This window comes from Desmodus rotundus, chromosome 1, assembly GCF_022682495.2.
Source record: "Desmodus rotundus isolate HL8 chromosome 1, HLdesRot8A.1, whole genome shotgun sequence".
Lineage (NCBI taxonomy): Eukaryota > Metazoa > Chordata > Mammalia > Chiroptera > Phyllostomidae > Desmodus > Desmodus rotundus.
Genome location: NC_071387.1, coordinates 123,012,885 through 123,029,141, shown reverse-complemented (window position 1 = coordinate 123,029,141; position 16,257 = coordinate 123,012,885). Strand labels below are relative to the sequence as shown.

Sequence of the window (16,257 nt, the reverse complement as noted above, 5' to 3'; positions counted from 1 at the left end):
ACATTGAACAAACAGAATAGAAATGATCAGGGGGAGGCATCCTGTCAGAGGCCAGCGACTGCTCTATTTTAGTTAAAATCAGCTTAGGATTTTGACAGAGGTTCATGGAAAACTCCAGTCACTAAGACGTCTAGTTAAAGTCACTCTAAACTGTCTAAGGGCTGGGGAAAGTGCCTTCAATTTGGGCGTGTTATTTTGTCCTCTGTTTCATTTTAATGAAATTGCAAATGCACAGAAACCTAGAGAGAGGAATGTGACAGTAACTCAGTACCTCGAATGAACAAATGAATGAGTGAAAATTCTGAGATTTTACTTCACACTCCTGCCCCACCCCCGTTTCTTCTGCCATATTCTTAGAAGGAAGAAGTAAGCAGACACGGTCTTTGTTTTGTTAAAATTATTAAAACAAACTTTAGGTGAAGTGAAAAAATACATCCATTACAAGTGAAATGGTCCAAGCTGACTTTCTGAAAATCCAGTTGGCATGGAGTTGTTCATTGTAACAATCTAGTCTCTTGAGCTCATCCTTCTACCGGACATGTCTCGATCCTACCTGCCGCTCCTAACCCCACAGTCCATAATGAACCATCATGCGGTCTGCCAAGGCTTTCTCCAACCAGAGGCCTTCACTGATCATCCCGCCCACTTATCTCGGCAACACCTTCACCTCCAGGCAGCATTCTTCCCTACAGGATTTTAATTTCTTTCTGAAAAGTTATTATTGTCCGTTCGTGTTCTATTTTGGGACCATGAGCATGTCCGGCCCACCTACTAAATGGTGAGGTCTTGTGGGGTGGGGGGGTGGCACACGGGACCTTTTATTCCCATCTCTGTCTGTATCGGCATCTAGCACAGAGCTGGCTCCCAGCAGAAAACAGGGAATCAGTAAGATGGAAATCAGGCAATGGAAGTAATGAGCATCAGGCAGCAGGCCAAGGAGAAATGAATGAGTCTTGGCTCTCTTTCTGAAAGCAGCATAATGTGGGGACAGAGCTGGCTGGAGGAGTCAGGCGTTCTGAATTGCTGCTTAGCTTTGCCACTTTTGAACTGTGCCACATTTCACAAGCGACCTGACTTCTCAGGGCCTCCGTTTCCTTAACGGCAAAGTAAAGGGGGGTATTTGGTTCTGCCTCTGGAGCAGATGTTTAAGTTCAGCAAATCACAAAAGTTGAAAAAGATGGACGCGGCAAAAAGCTGGGGTGTGACATCAGTAAACAGGGGAGGGATCATTGCCAGCTCTTTGAGATCAAGATAGTTTTTGCCACCGTATGTTCAGGCCTGCTAACATCACGACTATAACAGCAGAGGCCTAAAGAGTCACTAGGTTGTATGAAACACTCAAGCAGCATGCATTAAATGCACTGACTCGAGTGTGTGTGTGCTGGGTGTGGTGGAAGCGGGGGAGGGTTGCTGGTAGAAAGAAAACTGTCATAACAAAGAATCAAAGAATCACCTGAAACACAAGACTTGCCTTCTCCCTTCAAATGATAACAGGTTTACAACCAAGCTTAATTTTTCCAAAAATATTCTTTCTAAATATACTTCAAAATTCACACCTGTTTTCTTGCTCCTTCGTGACAGTGTTTGAGATCCGAAATGGAACATCAGTTATACACAGTCGATATTTGTTAGTATACTCCACTGAACATCATCATCGCTCTCCACAACATGTTGAAGTTAAGGTCCGTGGCATTTCCCTTTCCTCTGAAATGGGTCCTTTTATGTCTCTGCTAATGGCTGAGAAGAGGAGAGAAAGCTAGATGCCTTACGAAGAGGCTAGAGCTATTTTTCTCGTTTGCATGGACCTCGTATCTTAATGCAGCATCACCAAACAGGTGGCCAGCGAGGTCCCTGAAGACTGGGTACACAGTAAAGGTTTCAACCAAAATCAGTGGGTCCAAGTTGTTTCTAATTGCATTTGGAAAGTATTCTTTTGTGGCCCTGCTATGCACCCTGTAGACAGCAGCATCCTCTTAATGCTACAGTCCTGGGAAAAAGCTGTCTAGGTCAGGGAAGGACACTGGCTGTTTAAACACTCAGGTTCTTGAAATGTTCCTTTGTGAGAATAATCAGGCGTTCAGATCTCTGTGAGACAGGTCTCCAACATTCAGCAAGCTGGATTTTTTGCACAAACACCCGCTCTCCCCTCCTCTCTCTGGGCAGAGGTTTCTTACACCAATTTGAGGAGTGTCCAAATCGGTTTATCGTATCAGCTAGTGAAGCAGGCTGCCTTGTTCTTAGCCTTCATAACAGACACCGTTCTCTATGATGTATTGACTTGAAAACATTAATATTAAGGAGGTGGTAAGCAGGCAAATGGTTTCACTTAACACAGTGGTGTCACGAGATAATCAATTCCTCCTAAAACTGTGGTTTAGAAGCATTTGCATCTTTCCTATCACCTGAAGCCTGCAATCACAGGGCCATAAAGTGGAATGAGCCTTGCGTGCCTACATGGTTGCAAGCCACTGTGTACTCCTTTCATAGATTTTTATTACGGAAGCCATTAGGGGCGTTCAGCCACTCTGTCCACGTAAACACAGACTCAACTACTCATGTATTCAACTATTACCTTAAAAGCAGTTTCCATTTATGCCCGCATCTCTTCCCAACCTTCTTTTCATCCACCGCTCTTTGATGTACTGGAAAGGACGTAAAGTTTGGTGTCACAGACCTGGGTTTGCATACTGGCTTTCCCTTTTTATGGATGGGCTGCAAATACTGACTGTGTACCCTCCGGACGTGTCGTTCAGCCTCTCTGAGCCTGGGTTTCCTTGTGTGCACAGGGAGGCGGTACGGCCCGCCTCCCCGGGTTGCTGTGATGTTACCTAATCTGCATATTTAGCTCATACGCAGAAGGTGCCCAATAAACCTCCACCTCCACGCTATCCACTCTCCATTTCCCAAAGCACTATTTGCCTTTGCATTCGTGTGAGCACTGCGATCCACATTTTCAAAACCACACAGTATGAGTTACGCGCGCTGAGACAGACCCTCCTTCCTCTCCAGCTGTCCACCTCCAGAGAGAGGAAGCTTGGTGACCTCCAGGAGGGAGGGAGGGAAGGAGAAGAGGGGAGGGCTTTTCCACTGAAGAAGTAAAACACCAGTTACTGACCTGGGGCCTACCTGAGAATGTCTTAAGGAATTCCAAGAAAAGCTACTAAAGGACAATTTTTAATATCTCAACTGACATTTTTTGAGGGCTACAATTTTTATGTCCATTATCTCACTAACAATCTGGAGATAATTTTACCCACTCCAGAAATGGGAACTGAGGTCAGGAAGTTTGAGCATTTTGCCAACAGTCCCAGCTAGTCAGTAGAACCGAGGAATTCAAACCCCGTGTTTTTACCCTCTGCTCCCCTGTATTTATCAGCAATGGTTTGATTTCATGTAGGAGCTTTTAAACCTATTTCACCTGAGACTTGTAAAGGCAAAGATGAGCAGGTCAGAAAGCAATAAAAATGAAAATGTTACCCTTAGTGTAAAACCCAACTAAACTCGGAATGTGAGTAAATGGTAAGGACAGTGGTCTCTTGGCCAGGTGGGGACTACTTGCGGGACTTGAATTCAAAGCGGATGGTGAAACAAAGGTATTGTTCGTCCTGCCGGAGCTTCTCTGCTCCAGCTTGAGGGACCTGCCCCACCTTCCCGCCGTGCGGAGAGCAGCCTGCCGACAGCGACACTGCAGTGGGCCTGGTGCACCCCTCGCGTTTGCCGCACCCAGTGCCACTCACCGACACACTGACGACCCCTAGTTTCCAAACCTAATGCAGTTTAGGGGGCAAGCAGGGAAAAGCGCAGGAAAAACCAGCCCTGTTCTCTTCAGAAAGAGCGTTCACCCAGGTGCACAGAGCTTTTACTGCCCAACCTCTGCTGTAATCTCAAGAGAGTGCCTGGGACAGCCGTCACCAGAGCCCCACTCCACGGCCCATGCGTGGAGCTCCAGGCCCCGCTCTGCTCCAACCCCTAGTCCTCCCACTCAACGCCGCACCTCCAGGTGCTGCCCCTGGCCTTGGAAATCAGTTACAATGGAGTGTCCTAGCTCAGGGTCATTCCATGTACTGTCCTCCCTAATTGCTGTCACATACCCTCTCCCTTCTTCACTGGGGGCACAGCCACCTAGAATTTTACAGTCTCAGAGCCTGGAGGAGTTTCAGAGGCTTTTACATTTTATATATTTTTTCAATGTACAGGGGAGCAAAGTAGGAGCTAGTGAGGCTAGATGACTTGCCCGGGGTCACACTATTAGCGTGCTCTTCTTTCTATTAAGGGCAGTGTGAATTACTGATTACCTTTAAAACTTCCTGTGATGGCAGTAGAAATGTGCTTTTTAAGAGCGTTACTGAAACATGGTATTGATTTTCTCGTAGAAAAAGTACCACTGCTCTCATTTCCTTTTTCTTTCTAAGCCATACTTATCAAGAGCATTTTGTATTTACTAGTTTACAGGTAAATAATTTCTCTTACCATTTTACTACTTATTATTAAAGTGTTCATTGGATGCCAATATTCTGGAAGATGCTGTTGTTGTACCAAGTCAGACACAAATTATATTGACACAGCCAAGTCCAAGCGCACCAATGAACTATTTGCTGCAGCTGGACACATAGACAGGGTGGAGCAGCCCAACTGGGTCTTCGACACAAGCAACATCCATTCATCTGTTTGTACAGACACTGGGTCCCACCAGATTCACTTGCTAAGACTGACACAGCAGCCTGCAGGTGATGGCAAAGACGAACGGAATACCTCAGGCAGCAACGGTGATGTGCTCTTCCTGAGTGGCATGAATGTTGCCCTCAGAGCCTTCAGGGGTCAGGCAGTAAGGTCAAGGGGGTGAGAAAGGTGTCCTCAGACCATGGAAAGTGGTGGGAATGTTTCCAGCTGGAGAGGGCCAGCCCTCTGCTTTGGGCAGCCACTGCTCGCCCCAGAGTGTTGGCCACGTGTAATGTTGGCTAGCAAAGCCAGGTCTCCGATTTTTTTTTTTTTTAAGAAGCCAGAACTCTGGAGTTGTATGTTAAATCTCCTTCCCCCTGCCCCCTACATATCAGCAACTAATTCAGGTTTTTTGTTCTCTGTGAGCCACCCTTGGCTAAGTCCTACCAGTTGTGTGAATCTAAGTAAAATTTTCCAGAGCAGGACTTGGGGGACTGCTTGGGCAGAGAACTGAGCTAGTGTTGGGATAAGCACGAGTGGTAGTCTGCTTGGGAAGCCAGTCCAAGTGGCTCTTATAAAACTAACCTGATTAATCGGAAGTAAGATGTGGCGATGTGACCTCATTCTCTGACTTAATAATCATTTCCAATCCTAGCGGCATTCCCTTTGCTTTGCTAATGCTTTGCTGTCACAATGACCTGCTCTGTGACAAGGGTATGAGGGGGTAGAGTGGAAGCTCCAGTTACTGAAAATGTTTGATGTGTTAAAACAATGATCAACACATGCAGCCACAGGATTTCCAAGCAGACCCCTTTTGAGCCCCCTTCGCTTGGTCCTCGATCTGCACTACCTGAAGGCTGGCTTCCCGGCCAACTAGCACCCTGCAAGGTCCGGCTCGCTCACGGCAGTCAACAGGCACAACATCATTTGTGCATCACGGTTCTATCATTCAGTTTGGTCTTAAAAATTACAGCACGAGGAATTTTTGTCTGGGCTCCGAGTGTGTAGAAAGTCAACAGTTCTTGCCCATCTGACTCTACCCATCTGATTCAGAGTAAAGTTGTATAATTAATTTTAGATGAACCCAAATAGATCTGATAAATTCACCAACAGATGCCTATTAAAATTAAGAACTTTCTTAAGGTTTTACACTAATTTTGTGGGTTAGGAAAGAGCAGGATTATAACTGTATGGTAATGGTGTACTTTACAAAAGGGCATTGCTCTTCAGGCTAAGAATAGTGGACGGGTGAGACAATTCGCTGGGAGATTCAGGCGTGATAAGCTTACTTCCGAAGTCAGTTACTCTTGCTTCGAATCCTCATGTTGACAGTCTTCCCATTATCTCCTCTTCTGGGTAGCTGCTTTCACCTGCATAAGCACAGTCACACAGAGAGAAACCGACATGTCTGCAGGTGCCTAAAAGTACTTTTAGGTAGCACTTTTAAAGTTTCAAAGATTACTTAAATAACCTCTTTAATTGTAGCAGCCCAGCCAGCTCAAGGTTTTGAAACTCAGGGGAGCGTTCTTGTTCGTTTTTGTTCTCCTGGCCGGTGCCAGCCTGCACTGCTGTGGTCTTGGGGTGGGGGTGGGGTCCAGCCCACGCTCTGCAGGGTGGAAGGTGACAGGGCGCCTGAACTGGGTCCTCTCCACGAAGTAATCACTCCAACAAGAAAACATATTGTCTATATATTTACAGTGGTCAGAGCCCAAAGTTGTGTAGGAAGAGAGTAATATATCGAAACCTCAGCTGGAGAAAACTGTCACGTGTTCATGTGGACTGGCCAAGACTAACCGGTATGGCCAGAACACTCACCCAAGTGACGTACATGGTAACAACCGGATGGTATGATGATGGAAAGACACCTAAAACAGCTATTTTTCCTGGCTAGAACCCTACTGTAAACCTGGAGATACTTCAGTAACCCATCTCAGCCATGATGCTGGCCGTGTGTAAGGATTAAGAGAAGCCACTGAATTGCATAATAGATTTCTTCTGCATGCAGTGCTCTTCCTGCCAGCCTCTGGGGTTCAGAATGTTGCATCTGACCTATGCAATCTTAAGATGAAAAAAGATACAATTGGGAAATATGATAAAATAGCAGGACTCTGTCTTACTAGCTTGTAGAACATTTGTGCAAAAATGAATGTAATTGTGGAAGGATAGAGGTTCATTTGACATGTCAAGAAAAATTAATCTATAAAAGTATGCATGATTTCCAAAGCTTTCTAAAGAAGCGAGAATCAGCCCTTTGAGTCTCCATCATCCTTCCACTCCCCTTCCACTACATGCTGCAAACTCTCTGAGGTAACAGGCTCTGTATAATCCCATAATACTGCTCTTGAGCCCTTGGTAAATGTTGCCACTTCCTCTTCTCCATATGCTTTCTCATCCAAGATGTAACAGCTGACTAGTGTCTGCTTTATATCTTACTTAACTCTTACTATTGATTTCACCTCTTTAATGTTTTACTGAACAGCAACCATGAGAAGCAAATACGGGCACCTCAGAGCTTCTTCACTCTGGGACCAGCTTCTCCAGAAGAGGAAGAGCTGCAGAGTGAGTGAGTGAGTGAGTGAGCGAGTGAGTGAGTGAACGAGGGGTTGCTTCCAACCTGTCTGTAAGTACATGGTTATGTCTCTTGGTAATGGGTCGCCCTTTTGAACAAGTAATCCTTTAAAGTTTAATTTTAATCTACACATCAGAGCTGAAGATACGAAATTACTTAGGCTATTCTTTCAGCCCCCCCCTCTCTAATTTTCAAGATACAGCAAGTTAATTAATGTGCTGCACTTTTCAACTGAAAAAATGATTAAGGCCCAGCTATGTCTGTAAAATTGTAAGTTGCAATGCAACACTCTGGACTTGTTAATGCTTCTTCTTTCCTTTCTATGTTTTGGGCATGAAAAAGAGAGACATAGGTATCTTATATTAAGTGGCATCTAAAAAGCATAAGTTAGCAGTTTGTTACTAAGTTTGACTTTTCTACACACAAATCTTAAATGACTGATGGACTGATGTGAAAGCTTTGTTCAAAAAAGATCATCGTTGGCAGGCTACTTCTCAGGCTTTACTGCTCTGGAGAGATGAAAAGATATCCTCACTTTACATTAATTTCCCCAACAGATCAACACTTATTTGAAATATGCCTCAGACTTATGCTGTATTCGCTGTTTTAATAGTCTTTTTTCACTGTATCCAGCTGCTGAGCCCTTGGTAAATGTTGCCACTTCCTCTTCTCCATATGCTTTCTCATCCAAGATGTAACAGCTGACTAGTGTCTGCTTTATATCTTACTTAACTCTTACTATTGATTTCACCTCTTTAATGTTTTACTGAACAGCAACCATGAGAAGCAAATACGGGCACCTCAGAGCTTCTTCACTCTGGGACCAGCTTCTCCAGAAGAGGAAGAGCTGCAGAGTGAGTGAGTGAGTGAGTGAGCGAGTGAGTGAGTGAACGAGGGGTTGCTTCCAACCTGTCTGTAAGTACATGGTTATGTCTCTTGGTAATGGGTCGCCCTTTTGAACAAGTAATCCTTTAAAGTTTAATTTTAATCTACACATCAGAGCTGAAGATACGAAATTACTTAGGCTATTCTTTCAGCCCCCCCCTCTCTAATTTTCAAGATACAGCAAGTTAATTAATGTGCTGCACTTTTCAACTGAAAAAATGATTAAGGCCCAGCTATGTCTGTAAAATTGTAAGTTGCAATGCAACACTCTGGACTTGTTAATGCTTCTTCTTTCCTTTCTATGTTTTGGGCATGAAAAAGAGAGACATAGGTATCTTATATTAAGTGGCATCTAAAAAGCATAAGTTAGCAGTTTGTTACTAAGTTTGACTTTTCTACACACAAATCTTAAATGACTGATGGACTGATGTGAAAGCTTTGTTCAAAAAAGATCATCGTTGGCAGGCTACTTCTCAGGCTTTACTGCTCTGGAGAGATGAAAAGATATCCTCACTTTACATTAATTTCCCCAACAGATCAACACTTATTTGAAATATGCCTCAGACTTATGCTGTATTCGCTGTTTTAATAGTCTTTTTTCACTGTATCCAGCTGCTCTAGATGGAATGGCTTTTACTTCTAAGATTTAGGAGAATCTTTCTGCACATAAAGAGCATCTTTAGGAAAATACAGATGGGTAGAACAGTATATCTGGCATTTTTATTCACTACTACTTCATTGCAAGGTAGTATATGAGACTAAAATATACAGAGATATGCTTTTTTAAAATCAACAATACCATTTCAGGATGGCTTCAGATTCTCCCTATAGTATTCTTCCGAACCTGGAAAGAGCCATTTACTTTTTTTAAATCATAGATTATACAGTCTTATGTGTGTCTAAGGTCACTGTAGAATTACATAAACCAGGGGTGAAAATCCCAATAAAGGGGTCAAACATGTCATAGAAATAAGTGAACGGGACCAGTTATAGGGGTACATCTGCGTGTGTTGGGGGTAGGGGTGCAAATGAGACGAAGTATCATGTAAGTCAATATGAAAGATATTTTGATTTTTATATAAGAAGTTTAGAAATCTCCTAATTTTCCAATACTGGCAACTACAAATTTTTGAAAGATCCTAGGCCGGCCAAACAAAACACATCTGAGGGATGTCATATTGCTGTAAACCTGCTGAGAAGGAAAATGTATTCACCTTAAAAAAATGTTTCCTCAGTTGTCCACATTTTGGGGAATGTAGTTTCGTAACTGAAATAGCCACCTACAATGGCCTATTTATTATAGGCTCAGGACAAAGGAACTAGGGCTCCGCATCACATGTTTGGGAGAAACTTTGCAAAGGGACTCGGATACGTGGGGAAGGAGGGTGCACTGGGTAATGGGTGGATGCAGTTTCCTTCTGAAAAACACAATAATCAGTGAATCCACACTGGACATGATATGAAGCAGAGACCTCTTTTCCCTTAAACTTATCTTCAAGACCATTTCATTTTATGGAGTTGAATAAAGCTGACTTGCAAAAAAAAGAAGAAAAATCCTTCTTTGTTCTTTGGCAGGGTGAAGTAGAGAAATAAAGTCTCCCCGCTGAACTACTATGAGGTCAGAAGCCTTGCTGCTATATTTCACACTGCTACACTTTGCTGGGGCTGGTTTCCCAGAAGATTCTGAGCCAATCAGTATTTCGCATGGCAACTGTAAGTACCCACAATCCCACTCTCTCCCTTTGGGGACACTGCAGCCTGCATCAACCAGGAAAACATAGAAATTAAAAGTTTAATGAAATGGAAGTCTTATGAGTCACTTTCAGTTTGTGTAGGGGGCAGAACTCATTCAAGTCCAGTCACATCGGCGAGATGCCTGTTCCCTAACTCCATTCAGTGTTGCTGCGGGACACGCGTGGGGGCATTTGCAACATCCCCCAGGGGCTTCATGAAGCCTCAGTGACGACATGGCGGCCGTGATCGTGCCTGAAAACCAGCTGTGGGAGACCATGACTCCCGCTTGGGATTGCCAGTACTGCACATTTTCATCATATGTGGTTAATATGTGAATATTGTTACAAGAACAGAAAAACAGTAAGACTGCTTTGGAGTACTTTAGAGACAAAAATTAACTTTGTTTAGATTTAGAAGTTGTATCATTGCTAAATTTAGGTAGAGTGAATTTTAATTCAGAGGGCCTATTTTAACTGTTTGTACAACTTTCCCTTGGTTTGCTTCATGGTCAAGGGCTGAGAGCAACATGATTAAGAATTCAGTTGACTCCTCAAATGAAGAAAGTTTTACCTGTGTGTCAGATGGAACGGCCAATTTACTACTTCTTTTACTTCCCTCCGAACACAAAATATTTGATCACAGTAAAGGTGAAAAAGAACATTTTCCCCACCTATTTAATTTCCCAGTAATTATCCCAAAACAAACACTGAATGAACCATACAAAAGATGTTTAACATTAATATGGAATAGTAGCAAGATCCATTAAAGGCCAGCTTTCTGCTGGATGGTCTGGATTGAAAGAGATAATTTTACATGAAGGTGAGGTGGTAAGACTGGTACATGAAACAATTAGAGAACAAAAGTCAGAGCATGATTAAGGCCAAATTATGTAGTTCAAGATCATCATTCTTGCCCTGGGTGGTGTTGCTCAGTGGATTGAGTGCTGGCTTGTGAACCAAAGGGTCGCTGGTTCGATTCCCAGTCAGGGCACATGCCTGGGTTGTAGGCCAGGTCCCCAATAAGGGACAACCACACATTGCTGTTTTTCTCCCTCTCTTTCTCCCTCCCTTCCCCTGTCTAAAAAGAAAATAAATAAAATCTTTTCTTTAAAAAAAGATCATTCTTAAAGCAGCAGAGTCTACCTAATTCAAGGTACCAATTTAATAGGCATTTCTCTATCTCCATCTGAGACAGTTATACAGAAGAAACCGCAGCCCAAATGTGCTCCTGAAAAGCAAACTTCAGAGTCGTGATATTTTTTTAGCAAGCTCCTTGATGAGTGGGTAAATGAAATTTCAGAGCAGTAGAGGGAAAAGAATGAGATAATCCCTTACTAAGCTTAATTGTGAGTAAAATATACTGTGGCTCTTGAGTAAGATTCCCCCTGTGAGTCACGCTCAGATACGATAAGGGTTTAATGTGAGGGGTCTGAGCATAAATCTGTGAATGGTTTTTGAGTCATATATGCCCCTCCCCCACCCTCAGAAAAACAAGGGCCTTTTAAATGTGACTCATCTTTCTTTCCTCCTCAGTTTCTTTAAAGGAATGCCCATGTTCCAGAGTTTGCAGGTTTAAGGCAGACAGATTTTTGAGGTGTAGGTATTTGTGTAGGTCAGATATTATTACAAATTGGCCACTCTCGACCAAAGAGAACTGTAAGAAAGGAGAAATATGCTCACTGACTCTCCAAGTCAGGGAACTTCCAGATCCCCCGACTGGCTACACTCAGTTTGACCCTGTCCTGTCAAAGCTCCCATTTCTGTGAGATTAGCCAATTGCTTAACTCAAGAGTGAACTTCCCACAGTTCCTAGAATGCCAACCAACCTAGCAGGGCTGCCTTCAATGGTAGATTATTCCAACTGGACGCCTGTGGAGACTGTATTTTTCTTCTGGCTCCTGGTCCAGGGCTCTTGCCTCCAGACCACATTGCCGCTGTAGTGATTGATGGGAAGGCTGCTTTGAAATAGTTTTGTCCCAAGACAAGATCTTTGGCAGACTGCCTCTCAGGCTTAGCACTCTAAAGAAGATGAAAAGAAAACTGGGAAAAAAGAGCACCTTCATGTAAAGGGTTCACTTGCAAGTTTCAGCCCCAGGAAAAGGGACAAGTCAGAAATTGTGACACTTAGAAATATAAGTCCGGGCTTATTATCATCTGGAAATGAAACTGTAACTTGATCATCCTTTAAGAGCACCCTTCTGTCTCAGTTCTTCCGAAAAGAACAGCCTCATTGAAGGTGGAAAACGCTGTCTTGGTCTGACTTAAACATGGTTTTGTTTTGTGGACAGCCCCCCTTCTCTCCCTGCCCTGTCAATTCTTGGCTTGATTTCCTTTTCCCTTTCTTGCCCCATCTCCTCTTTTCACAGATACAAAACAGTATCCGGTGTTTGTGGGCCACAAGCCAGGACGGAACACCACGCAGAGGCACAGGCTGGACATCCAGATGATTATGATCATGAACAGAACCCTCTACATTGCTGCTAGGTGAGTGGCCTGGTCCTCTCCGCTGCCTTCCAAAAGCACCCGAAGGTCCTAAGATATAAATGTGCCCATTGTGCATCATTTTAAAGATCATAACACCCCCAAACAAAGCGTTATTTAATTTAAAGGCTACTTTAGTTTGTCAAGCAATCATTCTTTCGAGATTTTCTGTGTCTGTTGAACTTCCTGTGGATTTAGATAGAAATAATTGCCTATTTTGGAGTTTAGATTCAAGTAATCCACTGTTTTTCTTGAACATATTTACAAATATTTACTCAAGCACTCAGTAGAGTGACTTTCTCCTTGTTACTTGTTGGTTAAATTAAGTTAAATGTGTAAACATGATTATATAGTGTGTGTAGGTATGTGTATATTAAACCTGTTTGTATTTTTGCAGTGAATATATAGTACATACCATTACTTTAACAGAATGGCAGTAGCACCCAGAGAGTCTTTGGTTTGGATCTAGTAAGAAAACATTCGCCCCCTGGGGAAATGTCACTTAAACACAACCATGTCTTGAGGTTGGATGGCATGGTTAGACTAACTATTTCCTAAACAGGCATTATATGCATTCAGCCTTTTGTTTTAATTCTACTGTTAATTTACCTTTAATTTACCTGGAACAAAACTTCTCTGGCAATAGATTCCTCTGACAAATGAGAGGTTGCAACAGATTATCTTAATGAAGTCTCTTGGGATTCTAACAATGTATGGTCCCCCATTTTGTGGGTGTGTAGCTCATTCAAAATCATTCTAAATGAACAGCAACAAGGAGCACCACCTGTGGGATTCCACTGTGGTCTTACTAAGTCTAGACTGATTAATCATTTCACACTGGGAAAAAGAAATAGAGATTGTGTTTGTGGTGCTTGTCTGGCTGTGAGCATAGGTAAAGAACAGGTAAGTAACAACAGTGGTCAATTCTTTTACAGCACGTAGATTTTCTGAAATTACATGTGCAACATGAAGTTAAAAACAAAAACTACTGGTGAGGTTAAAATACTCTGTCAGTAACCCACATTTGGTCACAGGGAACAATGCCAAAATGGTTTTTTTTTAAATTTTAGTTCACAAAAATTTATACAGTACATACTAGATGTATGTGCCATGTTAATTCATTCGAACCTGGGGGAAAAAACTCTATGAGAAGGAAGTATTATTACCCCATGTCTTATGTATTATTCCCTCCTTGTACTTTGGGAGGAAACCAAAGTACAAAGAGGTAAAATGACTCGGTCAAAATGACAGCAATATTTGGACCAGAATGGTGTTGCTTTAGAGTCTGGGGCATTACTCCCTGTACTATGCAGCCTACTGAACAGCAGAGGTGGTAATACTTGCCCTGGGAATAACCTTCTGATAGCTGCTGCCCAAGCATAGCTACTAGCCATTGACTGTATTCATTAGAAAGCATTTCAGTGAGGTCCTCGGCAGCCACCTTTGTGGCAGAATATTAGCTCCTTCTTAAATACCATTTTTTGTTTCCCAAATATAGCACGGCTAGAGACTACATTTGTGCCCAATTATCAAAAGGCTGGTCAAAACAAATGATTAAACATTGGATCTGTGAGAAATAGGTTCACTAAAGAATCTTCTATGAATTGTTCGCTTTGCAGTGGAGTCTCTGAGGGGGAAAAGCGGTATGATGGACTGCCTGCCCTCATACCTGATGATTTATTTTAGCAAGGTGGTGGACGGCAGGGCCACGGTGGTACCTGAGTTAGGAGCAAGGTGCTATGCAAACTTAATACTGACTATTATTCCAGTTATTAAAACCAAGTTTTATCCTAATCCCGGACTCCAAGAAAAAGAGAAGGAAGAAATGAAAGGACAGAAAGGAGAAACACATTCGATTTTTAAAAAATGTTTAAAAAATTTATTTTTAGAGAAGGGAAGGGAGGGAGAAAGACAGAGAGAGAAACATCAGTGTGTGGTTGCCTGTTGAGCGCCCCCTACTTGGGGACGTGGCCTGCAACCCAGCCATGTGCCCTGACTCAGCACCGGGACCCTTTGGTTCTGAGGCTGGCATTCAGTCTACTGAGCCACACCAGGCAGGGCCACATTCAACTTTTTAAAACTATAAAACAGACTTGCCTTTTGTTAGAGGTAAAATTTGTAATACCCTAGTATTGACAAGCTGCTTTCCGTTCTATACTCAGCCACTTCCCTTCAATACACACCCTTGGAATTCCTAAAGGAGTTCTGTGGCTGCCATTTTTAGGGTCTGTCCTCTCGCTTTAATTTCCCATTTCCCATCATTGTGCTGAGAGATCCAGGTTCCTAGGCAGTAAGTAACACGATTTAAAGTTAAATCCTTCCCTCAGGCTCAAGCCATGGCAACACAATGCAGTGGTGCTTCCTGGAAGGGGGAAGAGGAAGTCCTAGGATTAAGTCAGTTTGAGTTCAAATCATTTAATGCAGCAAGTGCACCGTAAGCATCCTAGGAAGCACTCACCAGTGTGGGAACAACCCCTGACCCTGGTCTGTTTCTGCTTGTTGGGCAGGTGATCTCTTAGATATTGAAAAAGATTGCCATTGTGCAAAAGGAGATTTCATGCACGGAGAGTATTCTTAAAAGGCTTCCCAGTTCTTCTAGACACTTGGTGTCCGCAGTCGGAAGCCCCATCCAGAACCCGATGACTGAATGAGGCTTAACGGCAAGAACTCCTCACAATTCTGCTTTATTATTATCCATTTTGTAAATACTTTTTTTCCCCTTTAATCTCTAAACTGCTAATTAACATAAACAGGACATGCCAGAAAAGGGCAATCCAAGAGCTTTCTGAGGAACTGCCAATGCATATTAATCAGCTGTTAATTTACAATTCATATATTCCACTCCTACTTAAAGTTTTGAGGGGAGTCAGGGCAAGGAAAACCTAGACTCATCTCAAACCTAATACCAAAGTAATAGGCATTTCCATTCCAAGAATGAGCCTGACCCACAGCATAAAGTCAAACCAGTGATAAAGGAATGCAATGGAGCCGCCTTGAAATTAAAGGGCAGGGCAATTCTGGCACCCCACTAAAGTTTAAAGAACTTCCCAGGTCAGCAATTTACGAAACAGACTCCCCATTCTCCCCCTCACCACTCTTACTTATTCATTCTCATTCTCTTTCTCTCTCTCTCTCTCTCTCTCTCTCTCTCTCTCTCTCTCTCTCTCCCCCCCTCTCTCTCTCCCTTTCTCCCTCCCTCTCTCCCCGTCCTCTCTTCCATAGCAGGAAAGGAAGTTTTCTAAGCCAACTGCCAGTGCCCTCTCCTTTTATTTGCACATGAAAGAACCTTTTTTTCATTTTCATTTTCATCTATTGTACCTTTCCTAATAGTGACAGCAAACAGATTTCCAAAAAATGGGGGGAAATTGAAATAAGTCCTGACATAATTCCTTTCTTTCCCTTTTCTTTTTTTTCTCCCCTCCCCCACCTTTCTTTTCAGTAAGGAGAGGCCTGAAAATCTGTATGGGAGCCTTGAGGTCTTGGTTTAAAGCTGTGGGTAATTTTCCAGCCCCAGGACTTCCTGCATTTTAGAAAAAAGTCAATGTTATTTCAAAGGAAAATGAGCTGTTTTGCTTTCCTTCACTAGCCCCCCATCTCTCCAGTTAAAAGTAGTTCTTTTCTTTTCTTTCTTCTGAATTCCAGACAAAAACGCCCTTGTACTCAGCTCAGACAGAAGGGGCTGTTTAAATATAGCGCCACACCTGAGCTGCTGATTCTGTTTTTCCCCTTCCAGGGGAAGATTGGCAGCAACTCACAGAGACAACCAAATTCTCGGCAAAACAGGAAGGTGAACAGAAGCAAGAAATGTAAACTGTAGCTCGAGTACATTTTAGACCATAATTGGCCATCACTGTGTGAAGAAAAGAGTGGCTTCTGGAAATAATTTTGCCTTTATCACCTTCCATCTCATCAGCCACATCACCAAGCCAG

General features: G+C 43.0%; 1 protein-coding gene across 6 annotated transcripts in view; it reads left to right on the top strand.

Annotated features, from left to right (window-relative positions):
- Positions 1-16,257, top strand: part of SEMA6A (semaphorin 6A) — a 128,950-nt gene that overhangs the window by 58,759 nt on the left and 53,934 nt on the right. For all 6 annotated transcript variants that reach the window (XM_045204459.3, XM_045204456.3, XM_024571542.4 and 3 more), the window contains exons 2-3: positions 9,689-9,826; positions 12,213-12,330. In XM_045204459.3, the coding sequence (XP_045060394.2) occupies positions 9,727-9,826; positions 12,213-12,330 (218 nt within the window). In that variant the 5' untranslated portion in view covers positions 9,689-9,726. The remainder of the gene's footprint in view (positions 1-9,688; positions 9,827-12,212; positions 12,331-16,257) is intronic.